The 16,087-nt window shown below is 41.5% G+C and overlaps 1 protein-coding gene across 5 annotated transcripts in view; it reads right to left on the bottom strand.

The window, feature by feature from the left end:
* The window catches only part of Setx (senataxin), a 52,970-nt gene that overhangs the window by 12,236 nt on the left and 24,647 nt on the right, over positions 1-16,087 (bottom strand). For 4 of the 5 annotated variants that reach the window (XM_006233887.5, XM_039106152.2, XM_006233886.5 and 1 more), the window contains 10 exon segments: positions 15,267-15,366; positions 12,214-12,372; positions 10,282-10,514; positions 9,207-9,374; positions 8,452-8,608; positions 6,242-6,343; positions 5,947-6,062; positions 4,735-4,806; positions 3,541-3,690; positions 2,072-2,179 (listed from right to left, as the gene is read on the bottom strand). In XM_006233887.5, the coding sequence (XP_006233949.1) occupies positions 2,072-2,179; positions 3,541-3,690; positions 4,735-4,806; positions 5,947-6,062; positions 6,242-6,343; positions 8,452-8,608; positions 9,207-9,374; positions 10,282-10,514; positions 12,214-12,372; positions 15,267-15,366 (1,365 nt within the window). 5 annotated transcript variants of the gene reach the window in all.

Here is a 16,087-nt window from a genome sequence, read left to right as displayed (position 1 = left end):
CCTTACAAGCCAAGTAATGGGTTATAACGCTAGCATGAAAAACAGTGACCCAAACAGATGATGAAAATTGCTCACGTTCTCAGAGTTGTACTATATAATTTTCAATGTCAGTATAAAAGATTCAAATCACATATCCTGGAAGTTAAAATGCCCTCTAAAACCTGTACACACAAACATGACCATGCTAATGGCAATACTCACGCATGTCCAGGAGGAATAAGACTGTTACGCAAACTTCCACAGTGCAAGTAAAACACTTGTACCCTAATGCTTATATACAGATTTGTACACCTGTATGTATACGAGCTTGTGTAACTAAGCAGTCGTTAAGAGATATCTGGCAATTTCATCTATATCTTCCAGAGTTTACTCAATTTAGCCCCAAATCCAATTTTCCCAAATCCAATTTTAAATCTCTCTGGGAAAAATAGAAGAATTTACACAACATAATAGACCTACTTAAGAAGACAAAAAAAGGGCCGGAGAGATGGCTCAGTGGTTAAGAGCACTGACTGCTCTTCCAGAGGTCCTGAGTTCAATTCCCAGCACCCACATGGAAACGCAATACCTCCTTAAGGCATGCATGTGGTAGAAAACTCACACAAAGAATTTATATACTATACACACATACACACATACACACACACACACACACACACACACACGTATGAATGACGCAGTGTGAATATCGATTTTGTAACCATTTGTAAGTTTTTCTTCAGTAAGCTTCTTTTATTGCTCACAAGCAGGGCCCCTGCTGCAGTTCCCCACAGTGGCTGTGCACCTGTGCCTGCAGTTACATAACTGCACCATTGTTCTAATAAATCCAAAATCAAAAACAAATGGCGACAACAAACACACACTCATTGAGTAACTGGACAGAGATGTTTTCAAAATGATCTTTTTTTCTGAGATTATGAGGCCACCACTCTGTATAAAAAGATATTAGTTAAAAAAAACAATTTTGGGGTTGGGGATTTAGCTCAGTGGTAGAGCGCTTGCCTAGCAAACGCAAGGCCCTGGGTTCAGTACCCAGCTCCGAAAAAAAGAAAAAGAAAAAAAAAAAACAAAAACCAATTTTATTAAATTTCAGAACCACGGTATAAGCCTATTTAAATGACCCAAAACAATTACTGAGTTTGATTTCTGATACGAATTTGCAGAAGACAAGTCTAGTATGGAGATGAGTCCAAAACAAAAAAGGCAGCCTGGCCAGGCAGTGGTGGGCACGCCTTCAATCCCAGCACTCAGGAGGCAGAGGCAGGTAGATCTCTGAGTTGCAGGCCAGCCTGGTCTCCAGAGCGAGTTCTAGAGCAGCTAGGCCATACAGAGAAACCTATCTCAAACAAACAAACAAAAAGGCAGCCTGGAGCACATCAGTCCTCTAACACAACTCTATTTACAATGGGTGCACCTTCTTCTGTTATCACCTGCACTTTCAGGTGTGAACTCCTGAATAAAAATAAGCCAAACAGGGGTTGGGGATTTAGCTCAGTGGTAGAGCACTTGCCTAGCAAGCGCAAGGCCCTGGGTTCGGTCCCCAGCTCCGAAAAAAAGAATTAAAAAAAAAAAAAATAAATAAAAAATAAGCCAAACTGAACATCTGTTTCCAAACCATGCCTCATGTTTTGCTTAGCTTCGAGAACACTTAGTGTAAAGCATGAACCGTGTGTGCGTAGGGGGTGGGGAGTAGTCGTCTTTACATTTAAAGTTCTCTTATGTGTTTTGTGTTCTTATCAGATAGAGCCCCTCCTCTGAATGGAAAGCATAAAGTAATGTGAACTAAGATTTTTGTGGCTAAGAGACTCTCGCCCATACACTCAGAAGCACAATTGTGAACAAAGAGGACATTGGCAAAAACTGTTCAGTGTGTTTTGAAGCAGGTCTCACTGTGTATCCCGGCAGGCCTCAGCACTCAGGGCAACCGGCACTGCCTGGCCACAGTTTCCCTTATGAGACTTCAAATAACACTTCTCTTTGTTCCTGTCATTTCCCAAATAAGAAATGACAATTTAAGACAGAACCATTTTCACAATCAAGGCAGAGCCTCTGCCGTCACAGAGGCACTCACCATAGAGATGACTGTGGGAGGGAGCTGCTTGGGGTCCCCCACCAGGACGAGCTTATTGCAGCGGTGGATGAGAGGAGAAAGCGTCTCCACCTCACAAGACTGCCCGGCCTGGAAGGAAGGAGAAAGGGAGACAGTGCCGGAATGAAGGTCTAATCATCCAAAGGAGCACCTATACTAGAGCTAGACCTTTATTGTTATTGCTTATTATTATTAATTTAATTATGCAGGACGACTTCATACCTGCTGGGCAAGTGCGTTATTACTGAGTTATATCCCAGCCTCCTCTAAACCAGGTATCAAAGATAAGCATTTTTTAAAAATGATCAAAGTAGATCATACTTTTATGAAAATGTCTTTATGTAGGACATTATACCATGTACAGTGAAGGTATAGCAACAAAAATTATACATATAAAAGATTTCATCGTAAGACAAAAACAAGTTATCTAACACAATTACTGGTTTACCAGCTGAGCTCACTTTCCAGCCCCTAAACACAATTTTAAACAATCTAACAAGTATTGTGAACTCAACCACCACCGCCGTCCTGTGGACAGACGGCCCACAAGGCTGTGCACATCTTAAGTGCCTGCTTCATTCCTGCTGAGCCGGCTTTAGAACTCTGCCTCTGAAACTCAGATGGTACTGGAGGCCTGACTGTCTCCTGACTTTCTAATTCAGTAACATTGTCTTTAATGATTTCATCATTTCTACTCTTTCTGGTCGTTCATTTTACCACATAATTTATATCTATGACAGGGGACAGGATCTCCTAGAATGGTTCTCAGTATCTAATGATCCACTCCTTCTGTCTTCTGACTTTTCACTCCAGCCAACCATGTACACAATTAGTCTTTAGTAAATGAACAAGAAATAAAAGACGTCCCCTAAAAATGCAGCAGCCAAAGCTGTTCCAAGTCATAAATTTGTATTTCAAAAAAAAAAAAATTGTATTTCAAAGTTAACAGAGAAACTGCTGGGGCTGGAGAGATGGCTCCGCGGTTAAGAGCACTGACTGCTCTTCCTGAGGTCCTGAGTTCAAATCCCAGCAACCACATGGTGACTCACAACCATCTGTAAAGAGATCTGATGCCCTCTTCTGCTGTGTCTGAAGACAGCTATAGTGTACACATATATAAAAAATGAATAAATCTTAAAAAAACCCAAAAAACAAAAAAACAGAGAAACTGCTGCATCTCAGGAGAGACAGTGCTGGAGAAGACTACAGCCCTCGCTCTGCAGCAGACGGTCAGCACCATGTTTCACTGCATGAGGAGAACATGGACAAATCAGCTAAGGGCTGGGGACACAGAGCCTTCCTCACAAGCAAGGCTGGTTGTTTACTCTCCAGCATTGCAAGAGCAGTGATCACTAAAGAAAAACCCCATTTCATCCACACTTCACCCATAATTCACCCACAACTTTTCTTTATGGTCCTAGTCACACCTGGACACTTGATTGTCCACTGACCTCATCTACGATGACACAACTGAAGGGGACACCCCCTTGCCCTCGAAAAGCAGACTCAAGCAATAAACCACCACTAGTGCTCAATGTGCAGCAGATGACATGGGACTCCAAGATGATGGTATTCTGTGCTCTCTGTGGGCGTCCCTGCACCTAGAATGACAAAGGGTAACTATAGCCAGTTATACGCAACTCCTCTAACACTCCTATTTTTACTATAAAATATTGTCCTTTATTGTTCATGTGACACAAGAATATTTAATAAAAGGGGCTCAGCTCTAGGAAGAGAAATCCTTCTGCACGAATCCATTCTAGACTTCAAGGACAAAGTATGTGAGTTTAAAAGAGGTGGTAAGCTAGCTCCAGTACTAAAGCATAGCCAGGGTCTCTCCTATTAGCCATAACTGTAATGGGTGTTCCCCCAAAAATGATTAATTTAATAGCCCCTAGAAGACACAATGAGCAACAAAGCTCACAATACGGATGAACAACGCACTTCGCCTCTAGGCATTGAAACACTAGTTTAGAGGTTATTTACGCTGCTAAGGCAAATAGACATTAAACTCAACTGTGTCTCCGGTCAAAAAGCACAAACTACTAGTTACCCTTAAACTGTTCTTCTAAACCTACTTTGGACTGTGGGTGGGTGACCCAGAACTGGGACCAACTGTATGATGCAAGATCCAAACAAAAGCACAGAAAGCTTATGTTCTATGCCAAGAGTAGAAAAGGGGGGCTGTATGTTCTTATGCCTAACTGCATCCCACTGTCACTCAACTTACATTCATAACACAGAGTCCATGATAGTCCACAGTTGCTACGTTCTTACTAAATTACTAACATGGTTCATTCCTGTTTTCTCTCTCAGTATCAACAAACCTAGTCTCATTAACTACTCAGGTTAGCAACTCTATTTGCAGCTGGTGAAAAAAGAAAATATTTAGTACTGACCTATAACTAAGGGAAAAATACTGAAGTCTTCACTTTTGCAAGTGTCATGTTTATGTTAAATACTTTTCCCTTTTCTTTTTTTCGGAGCTGGGGACCGAACCCCAGGGCCTTGCACTTGCTAGGCAAGCGCTCTACCACTGAGCTAAATCCCCAACCCCCCTTAAATACTTTTCTAAGCAGACTTCAGCCCTTATGTCCTCTGAACTGTTTCATAAAGAAAGTGAAATATGCAGGTTAACTACTTACCTCTTTAATTTTTGAAGCAAGTTCTTGCCTTTCTTTTGAAACTATGACAATGTGTTCATCTAATTCTTGCCTCTGAAAACAATTTTCAAATCACCATGAAAACCAAGCACTTTAGAAAGCTCTCAGATTTAGAATAAAAAACATCTTACCCATGAAATTCACTGAAACAGTGTGGAATCAAGTCTGGTCAAGTCCCAACACTGCTCTAGACACCCGATGGGCTAAACTATGTCTCCCATGTGCCCTGCTTGCTGTCTGCCTAGGTTCTCAAAGCTTCCTAGATCTCGGCTTCATTCTTCCATCACAGCTAAGGTGTTCACACACAGCAATCCTGACACAGGGATGAGCGTGCAACATAATGAAGACACGGGAAATCATGGCACCCTTCCCCTAAAGAAAACCAGGGATCAGATCTGCTTAGCAACAGAAACTAATCAGAATGTATCCTTTGAACAGACACAGGGTGTCAGGCACAGCCAGAGTGGTGGTGCCCAGAAACACTGGCACTTGACTTTTCATGGGGAAAAAAAAAAAAAAAAGAGGCTGAGATATAAAGAAAAGGAAACCAAAAGGTGGCAAAACGTTACCAGCTAAGTTTCTTGATCTAAACATACTGAAAGCTAAGTCACTCTTGGCTGCGTCTATGAGCCAGTAAATTCTCTTGTCTCAACCTAATCAGAAATATTGGTTACTATTATTGCTGTGTACATGTGTTTTGTTTGCATTGTGTCTATCACGTGTGGGCCCAGAGTCTGAGAAAACCAGAAGACAACATCAGCTCCTTGGAACTGTAGTTAATTGTGAGTTGCCATGTGGAGGTTAGGAACCAAACCTGGGTCCCCTGGAAGAGCAGCCAGTGCTTTTAACCACTGAGCCATCTCTCCAGTCCCTAAAATGGGTTTAATAACAGAAAAGTGCCTAATAAATGAAATATGCCATCTCCTTTTATAAATAAATCTTTACTGCAATACAATTGCAGCTGTTTACACTGATCTGATGAGGCTTTCGAGCCCCAGTCAAGCTGTCAGAGACAACAGACTATGGTCTATAAAACACACAGTATTTACAAAAGAGGCTGCTAACCCTGACACTAACCAAACAACTCCTACATTTTATGGAGTCACACCACATGGTAAGAGCAGCACTATGCACCCATTGACTAGTTCATGTCTAAGCCACTTCTGCAAGGCCCAAGTGAGGAAATGTTCTTACCTGCATCTCCCGCCCACCTCGACACAGAGCTCGCTGACGAGAAAGCTCATCAAGTTGAGCATCTAGAATTTCTTTTCTTCTAAGCATTTCTTGAATATGAGAAGGCAAGTCTTTTTCTAATACAAAATTTAAAATTACATGTCAACTCTGGCAAAATTCACACAGGCACATTTCACAAACACAATGAGAAAGAAGCCAGACTAGTTGTGGGGTCCGCAAAATACCACTAGTGCCCCCATCATCACTTGTTATAAAAACAGCAGAGGAACACCAATGTAAACGGGCCAGCACTTACTCATTCTATGGCTGACTTGGCTATCCAAACTGAATTTTAGGACCTCTGTATTAATAGACTTTTCTGGACCCAGTCTTACTAAATTTATATCTCCACAGTTTCCTGTTGATAAAAAGACATAAAGTTAATAAGGACATTGCTAATAAATCCCATCTCCACATGAATCAGGGAAGGGCAACAACTCTCAGCTGCATGCCAGGAGATGTACTAAAGCCTCTCACACATTCTCTCAGGATACCCAGATGAGAACTCTAAGACAAGTACTTACCACTTCACACAACACAAGCTAGGAAGGTCACATGATAGCACATGCAGAGCTCATACTGTTAGGCTGTTTCTCAAATTCTTCTCTATACAGTGTTCCATGAAGAACACAGATGAGGAATGAATGATAAATGTAGATGCTGAGATTAAAGGCATATGCCCCTACACCTAACGCTTAAGTTTTCTTTACCATATATTATTATATATTTAATTCAAACAGAATCTTACTTGGTCATTCCCACCCCAACACCCAGAATTAAGATATTTGAGAGAAGGTTTTGTATACAGTTCAAGCTGGCCTGGGGCTCATATGTAAACCAGACTGGTCTTGAACTTCTAACAATCCTCCTGCCTGTTAAGAATGGGGCATATGGGGGTTGGGGATTTAGCTCAGTGGTAGAGCGCTTGCCTAGGAAGCGCAAGGCCCTGGGTTCGGTCCCCAGCTCTGAAAAAAAGAACCAAAAAAAAAAAAAAAAAAAAAGAATGGGGCATGTGTACCCACTTGACACAAATTTTCAAACAAATATATGGAGAAGAAATGGCATATTTATATAGTTACCTTTAATACAAGTTCTTTAAAACCCTAGTTCAGTTCCCTCTCCTAAATGTAAGGCCATCTTCTCTAGTCTACACTTACTTGAAGTTTTCAACATATCCAGACAGAGTTGAAAACAAACCTAGGAAGCACAGAGTTCTAGTGGTTTTCCTGGATTCTGGAGCAGGGCAAAGGAAGAACACTGACAGATGGCTGGGCATTTATTATGCTCTTTAAATTATCATCATTAAGGTATAAGTTACATTCGGTAAAATGCAGGCTTGAAAAACCTCGTCTTGGAACAAGTTCCAGGACAGCCAGGGTTACACAAAAACCCTGTCTCGAAAATCCAAAAAAATAAAATTGCAATGACTCGACCCCTGAAAAAAAATTCAACAAGTCACAAAAACTTGCCAAAAAGAACAAAATAAGTCAACACCAATACTAAATAACAAACTGTATGAAGTCGTCTTTTTTATCCCGTTCTCACTTATGACCACTATCTTCGAAGCACTAAAATAACACATTAGCAATCAAGCATTGTCCCCTCAACAGATATAAAGACAAAGTGTCATCACCCACTGACAGCCGTTCAGACTCTTGTTTCTAACGTCACCTGTACTTGAATACGCTTCAGTATAGGTGTCTGTGGGGGATGCCCCCTCCCAGCTCTGCTACTCCACTGCATTAAGAGCACACTGTGTACAACACCTGCAGTTACATCTCCTGACTACACTTGCAGCTCTCTTGGACGCTGCTACCCAAACTGTGGCTTTCGAGCCAGTCAGCTGACTACAGGGTCAGCTTAGGAGCACAGAGTTGCTATTACTTCAGAGAGGTAGACCAGAAGGATATAAGGATAATGTCTCTGCTCACAACCACTAAAAAGAAACAAGAGTTTGGCTATAGACAGACAGAGTATTAAGTCTCAGAGGAAATGAACTGTTTATTAGGTGTACATATGAAAGGAAAGCAAGAATATATGTCATCTCCCAGAATACAGACACGTCCCACGTAATTTGCAGTGGAAGGGAAATGAGGAGATGAGACTAGTGCATCTAGGAAGGCTCCTGAGACAATGATCATTTGTTCCCTTTGTCATTTCACCTGTCCTCACTCTGTGATGACTCATACTGCACATGTAACAGCTATCCCTGCCCAAGAGTACACTAAGGAACGGAGATTACGACACAGTAAGGCACCAATACAGAAGGAATCTGGTTTTCCAAAGACTGCACAGTGCCCAGACTAATGAGCTCACTCCCTAAGCTTTGTGAACCGGAAGCCAATGTACGCCATGCTTACACAGCACTCTGCAGCTGACTGACCCTAACTGCTAACAGGCAGAGTCTGATATCCTCAAGAAAAATACAATCAGGAGAAAAACAACAAAAACAAGTGCATATCATACCCAAAGGATTCTTCTTGTCTTTACATTTTTCTTTGAATTCGAGGATAATTTTTTTCATAAGCTCATCAACCGCTGCATTGGAAGGTGCACACACAAGGACTCGGTTTTGCTTGATTTTGGCGTTGAAATTTTCATCTGAATGGCCCTTCCTCTGGCTCTACAATTGTCACACAGCAGACAAACAATGAGCTGTCACAGTGGTTAAAGGACAGCATCTATTCCTTCCACAATATGAGAGTTACTGTGGCAAGCAGTGCACACACACGAGCACATACAAGATCCTAACCTTCATTCCTACATAAAACACGCACAGCACACACAGAAAGCCGTCTCTGCCAGAAAGGTTATCACAACTGTTGCGGGGCTCTAGGCCTTACATTTTACAATTACTTAATCAATATTCAGTCCAACCAACATTTAGCTCAAGATTACATTCATTAAAATAAAGAGCACTGGGTGCTCCTCCAAAGGACTCGGGTTCAATTCCCAGCACCCACGTCATGGCTCACAATGTCTGCAGCTCGAGTTCCAGGGAAATCTTGCCTTGCCTTTTTCTAGTCTCTAAGTGCTGTATGCAAGTACACAGACATAAATGTGAGTCAAACAGCCATACATTTTATTTCATATTAAAAACAATAGTAGTTAATAATAAACCTTTTTAAATACACAAGTAAAAGGGCGAAGGTACTTTAATGCCCACGTCTCTTAATTCGAGTCAAGCAGAGCCATGGCCAGGCTAACAGTATCACACCTACCTCTGTCAGTAAGCGGTACAAGAGACCTACAATTGTTTTTGATTTTCCTGTTCCGGGTGGTCCATGAATCAGACAGATTTTGGCAACTGATGGTGAGTGCTTCACCATGGCATACGCAGTTTCTATGGCTTTCTTCTGGTCTTCATTAAAATCTTTTAAGTAGGCAATCTATAGAAAAGATGTGTGTAATCAAATCTTTCTGTGGTAACACAGGGGAGAAGGTAAGAACCGCATCTGTTCAACTTTCTTCCAGTCCACATCAAACACAAAAGGTAAGTGACTGACCCCTCACAACTAGAGAAAAGCTAATTGGATACTAATTACTACTTAGCACCTATAGCTGTCAGCCCACTTATTACTGGGTTAATTACTAGTTAGCACCCATAGTAGTCAGCCCACTTGTAACTGTGCTTTAATGTGTTTTTACAAATATGACAATTTCCTTAAGTAACTTTTCTTCAATTATTCTGATAGTTTACATTTAATCAATTCTCTTCTTAGACAGTGAAAGCTCTAAGGATTCTTCTTTCCTAATACAATGTCACAAGGTGGCAAACAGTTTTCACGGCCAGACCCAGTCTAAATTTAGTCCTTCAACTTAGATGGCCATATTCCTAACCTCTGATTCATTAAACTAAGACAACTCCTTCGAAGATGAACAATGAGGGTTAGAAGTACTGGTTTCCTTTCACGTTTTTTTGTTAATTTTCTGGACTATATGTACTTTTTTAACAGTGAAAACTACAGGTTCATCTCTTCATTTGCAACAATCCCCCAGTTCTCCCAACTCTCTTTAAACACAAAACTCACTCCACAAAATCTGTTAACTCCTGAACGGTGAGACCCAGCAAATACTGAAGCAGATGCCGGAGAACAGCTGAATGGTGCTCTTTTAACACACCACACCCTCTTCACTTTCTTATCTTTACCCTGACATAAGCTAACCTACTTGCCCACCTTGCAACACTGAAGGGAACAAAGCACCGCTGTGTACAAGCGTACAGGACCATGTAGCAGCTAAAATGTCCTGACACAGTTCTTTCAGTTTCCTGACTTCATTCAAATCAGCACTCACAATTCTTTCAGAAGTTGTAGTCAGTAGATCTTTGGTACAGAAGTCCATGGGGTTTGGATTCAGAACGGCTCTGGCCAACTGGTTCCGACCGCTCAACAGAGACATGGCTTTGAGTTTCCTCTGTGTAGTCACCAGAGAACTGATTACGATACACTTTGTAAGCTCTTTAACACTGGCTGGCATGTTATCTTGTGTCTGGATGCATAAGGAGCACTCGGTTTTCCCACTGCGCACTATAATCAAAGAGGAGAAAAGCAAGCACCGGTGTAATATTATCCATTGTTTAGAACTTGTATTTTACATGATGTCCAAGTCACTTCTATTTAGCAGATGTAAAATTATTCTGACTTTTTCCCACTGTTCAGGAGTTGGTTTGGGGTTATTTTTACACTGGAATGACTGGTGGAGAACTGTGTGGAACTGTTGCAAATGAAATAAACCTGTAGTTTTCACTGTAAAAAACAACAACAAAAAAACCAACCTCTGAGTTTGAGACCAGCCTGGTCTACAGAGCTGGTACAGTGCAGCTTTACGTAGCCAAGGACCATGACCACAGAGGCTTACATTATGGACTTTCAAATACAGAGTTCAAAAGTTTTGATCTTATCTATAATGAGTTCAGAAAAAGAACTTGTAAATTAGATACTTATAAAGCAGCAAATGTAATAATCATTTTCAAGAGCCAAAAACAAAAATTCAGTCACATCCTGCTGTAAATCTTCCCCATCAGATAAAATGCACCATGGTGCTGTAGTCTCAGGACAATTGACAGTCTTCTGGAGACACAATGTAGTAAGGATGCAGAAGTGGGAAATCATCTCTTCATGCAAGTTAGAATACTAGCGTGTCAACTGTCAAAAAGCAGAGTGAAATAAAGAACTTGGACTTCACAGTAAACTGCAACTAGGGTTTGAACCATGTCTAGTGACACAACCTGCATGTAGTAGCAGCAGCTTCTTGGGAGGCTAAGGCAGGAGAATTATGTGAACCCACTAGCTCAAAAACAACTAAGCAACACAGAATGGCCTGACTAAAAACAATGATTCATTATGTCCTGTGAACTGATGTTAACAGCAACCTTGGCTATATTACTTTATACTTCTGAGACATGTTTCCCTTAGTAACAAAGAATTAATTCTCACCACCTTTGGAGAACACTACAAATGTGCAGGAGACCAAGACACACTGCTCAGCAGATGTTCTTAAGCTCAGGCTCTGGGGGAATCCCTACAATGCAATGGTTGGAAGGGATGGAAACAGTAAGTTTCCAAGCTTAAGCTGCCTTATGATAATAAATTGTTTGTTCTTCTCATTAGTAATTAGTGAGAAAGCTAAGGTTAGAATTTGACTTATTAAACAGTTGACTTACAAGTGATAAACAAAAATGGCAGATGGAAGAATGCCTCAGAAGAGGACATTAAAACAAAGCCAGGCGGTAGCAGAGCGTGCCTTTAATTCCAGCACTAGAGAGGCAGAGGCAGAGGCAGGCAGATCACTCACTGAGTTCAAGCCCAGCCTGGACTACACACAGAGAGTTCCCAGACATCCAGAGCCAGAGCCATACAGACAAACCCTCCACATAGAGACACCCGCCACAAAAAGAAAAAAAAAAAAAGTTCAAGGCTGGAGAGATGGTTCAGCTGTTGGGTTCCCAGTACTCATGATGCTGGGCAGCTCATAACTGCTTGTAACTCCAGCTCCCAGGGGATCCAGTATACCTGGCCTCAGCAGGCAACTGCATTTGTATGCACATACCTACATACACATAATTAAAAGCAAAGCTTTTAAATAGTAAGCAGTAAACTCGGGATCTTAGGTAGGAAAAAGATTTCTAAATGGAAAGTGATCAACCTGGCATATAACAAAATATGGGACGAAGAAAGCACAGTGTATGGCAAATGAGATCACCTTGTTGCCCCCTTATTTACTTACTGACTGAAGTGCGGCGAAACTTATGAACATAGCCACAGTAATAGTGACTGCGATCTTGCACGCTATGCCTGTCCATGTATTTCTTCTCAGGAACCAAAAACACCAGATCATTTTCCTTTGGATGAAGCTGTTTAGCGAGTTCAGATTCCTCCAGGTAAACTAGGAAACAAAAATTAGCATTTATGCAATTTTAACAGATTTCAAGATTTACAAGAAATTAAACCTTTGTACTAAGTTCCAAAGTATAAAGTCGTGATGAATTCTCTACATAATGTTAAAAGGGTGACCTAAGCCAAAACAAATTTAAATATCTGATACAGACCCTAACAGTGGCAGCTGTGGTGGCCTATATATGGAAAGCAGAAGGGCTCCACAGTCCCACCACTGGCTGAGGAGTTACTGAATGCTTATAAGGGAGGAAGGGCCACTTTTCTTTAGGAGGATGGACAGTTGATAAGATTCCACAGGTTCCAGTGGAAGACCCCACATTGAGAGACAGAAAAGTAGCACCAGCTGGGCTCAGTGGGCTTTAAAGGAATCAGCTGGGGGGGGTGTGGTGTACGCCTTTCATCTCGGGCACATCTTCTGAGTCCTAGCCAGCCTGGTTTACAGAAGTCCAGGACAGCCAGGGGCTATGTAGAGAAACCCTGTCGCAAACCCCACTCTACCCATTCATACAATCTCCTAAGATTTATTTATGTTGGTACCCTGTAGCTGTCTTGAGACACAGCAGAAGAGGGCATCTGATCCCATTAAAGATGGTTGTGAGCCACCATGTGGTTGCTGGGAATTGAACTCAGGACCTCTGGAAAAACAGCCATCATACAGTCTTCTAATAAGACCAGAAGTGACAGCACACCAGTGACTCACAGGAACAAAACCAAGAGGAGAGGGGTAACTAAAGAATCCCAAGTAAATGTTTTGGAGGGTGGGAGGAAGCCCCTCTCTTCAGTGAGGGAACCTAACTTCTAAATAAAGGTAACTTTGAAGTATCATACAAGGGATTGGGGAGGTAGGTAGCTTGGTAGGTACTTAGCTCACAACCATTGAGGACCTCAGTTTCAGACCTAGAACCTACATAAGAAGGCTGGGCATGCTGCAAGTGGAGCAATGGGGTTAGGATGGCTGCTCTTCCATAGGACCCGGGTTCAACCCTCAATACTCACATAATAGCTAATAACCATCTGCAACTCTAGTCCTAGCAGTCCAGCAACCTGTCTGCCTTCCACACCCATACACAGGCAACTTTAAAAAAACAAAAAAACCCAAAAAAACTGGTCATGGGGCAGGAGAGATGGCTCAGAGGTTAAGAGCACTGACTGCTCTTCCAAAGACCTGAGTTCAATTCCCAGCAACCACATGGTGACTCGCAACCATCTGTAATGGGATCTGATGCCCTCTTCTGGTGTGTCTGAAGACAGCTACAGGGTACTTATATATAATAAATAAATAAATCTTAAAAAAAGAAAGACTGGTCATGGCAGTACACACTTATTAATACAGTATGGTTAATCAGGAGATACAGATCCCTCTGGCTCCCTGGGTCTGCTGGTCTAACTGGTGAGCTCCATGACAATGAGAACCTATTTCAAAACCTAAGGTTGTTGTTCTCTGGCCACCATGGTGCTCATGCAGGCATGCACAGGCGCATAAGAAAAATACTGAATAAACTTGGCAATAGTTAGGATTGTGAAAACTATCTTTAACATGAACTTTTCAACTATGTTATGATATAGCTCAGTGGTAGAATACAAAGGTCCTGGGTTCTAATCTCAGAACCCCAAAACAAATTATAAAAAAACAAAAACAGGGAAGAAAAAAGGGACACAACACATTGTTGATTACAGGTGGAAACCAGTAACTTCACAGAAGATGCCCAGCAATCAAGTGATCATTTAGCTGCTACCACGAAAAAGCTACCCTTCTGTTCTATTTTCACCAAAGGCATAAACCTCTAAAGTAGTATCTAGGAAACAGGATGTGCTCTACGAACTAACAGGACAGGACTCTTTAGGCATCAAAGCATGCAATGACGACCAGCTGAGGAATGCACTACTCTAGACCACTGGGGACCGAAGACAGCACAACTACAGATGCTGGGACTTCAGACTGGATCTCAGGACAGAAACAGACATTACTGGGACCACAGCTATGATATGAGGTCTCTCTCATGCCCTGTACTATTACTGCAATGGAAAAGCATGTGCGTAAGATGTTAGCACGTGGGAAGGCTTACTGAAAACTGTATGTGGACTCTAGAAGTTTTACACTTTTTAAACTCTAAAATTTGAATGTGAAAAGTTAGTTCTTCCAAACTAAATGCCAGAATTTAGCACCTAAGCCATTCTATAAACCCTCTTCCCATGAGAGCGGTTTCCTAATAATATCAGGGTTTGCATTACTCGCAATCCACACGAGTTCTAGAGAACCACAAAGGCAGCTCTACCATAAATGTACCAGGACCTCTGTGGACATATTACAGATTATAGATTTGGTGTATAAGAGTCACTTTTTTTTTCTATTGTATTTTACTTCTTTGTCACTCTTTGCTGATTTAATAGTACAAAAGTCAGGTATGTTGTGTGCTGTGCGCCTTGAGTCTCAGCACTGGAGAGGCAGAGGCAAGCAGATCTGTGTGAAATGAAGGCAGCTTGGTCTACTATCGAGTTCCAGGCCAGCCAGGGAGAGACACACAGAAAAATTCTGTCTCAAAAAAAGGTCGCATGTACATGAAAAGTTTACTTTTTAATCCGTTCATATTTTCTCTACATATCACATACACATGTGCTAAAATTACAGAACCTGTTAACTGAACTTCTGACCATTTGTTCTTTTTATCTCAAGTAGTGTTTTCTGCCTTAATGTCTCATTGTAACAAGAGCTAAACGAGATGAGTTTACTTGCTGTCTTCATCTGATTGCTGACTGCTGGCTGTAGTATTCTGGAAACCCTTAAATGTTTGTCCCACTGGGCTACCCTACAAGTCCCTAGCATCTCTCAAATAAAAATTTCCAGTTATCACATCATATATTCCAAGTTGCATATGAACTTACTCAGAAATTCCCAATATTTTTTATAGTCGGCTGGAAATTTTCGTAAATGCAACTGATAGAAATTCTCTTTATTTGGAGAGTTCAGCCATTCCTGTGCCACCTACACAAAGCAAAAAGAAAAAAAAAGAAAAAAAGTCAAGAAACTGAGAAATAAAGAACATGTAAAAGTCACTACATACAACAAAATGTTCCAAAGTGGGGCAAAGGAAAAGCAGATCAGCATCCCAAGTGAACACCTAAGAATCAGTCTGTGAGGTCTGTCAAGTTGTCCACAACCGTCCTTTCCAATTCAGCAGCCATTAGCCACATGTGATTCTATTTGTCAACTGAACTCCAAAGGCTAGAAATACTATTCCTCAGAGGAAATAGACACCTCTCATGGTCAGCAGTGACCTATGGCCCTGGAGCTGGTCCTGTGCTGCTAGATCTTACGGGTAGCAACTACTTCACAATGAGACCGTCTGACCTACATTTCTCTCAATCTCTGGGAATTGGCACAAGCACTCTTCCTGTTGGTTTCTATGTCACACGTAGTAGTCTTTCAAAGCCTCAATGAAACCCAGAAGTATCTTTGAGATCTTTCATGAGTTAAAAATGACTACTCCTGGGGTTGGGGATTTTGGCTCAGTGGTAGAGCGCTTGCCTAGGAAGCGCAAGGTCCTGGGTTCGATCCCCAGCCTCCCCCCCCAAAAAAAAAGAAAAAAAAATGACTACTCCTAAGCCCAAAATTATAAAAAAACAAAATAAAACAAAACCCTAGTGTAAAAAGGCTATTTTACATTAAAAAACCAAAACAACAACAACAACTGGCCTTTGAAACC

The sequence above is a fragment of the Rattus norvegicus genome, chromosome 3, assembly GCF_036323735.1.
Source record: "Rattus norvegicus strain BN/NHsdMcwi chromosome 3, GRCr8, whole genome shotgun sequence".
NCBI classification, from domain to species: Eukaryota; Metazoa; Chordata; class Mammalia; order Rodentia; family Muridae; genus Rattus; species Rattus norvegicus.
The sequence above is the reverse complement of the archived record's forward strand: the minus strand, read 5'-3'. Positions and strand labels throughout refer to the sequence as shown.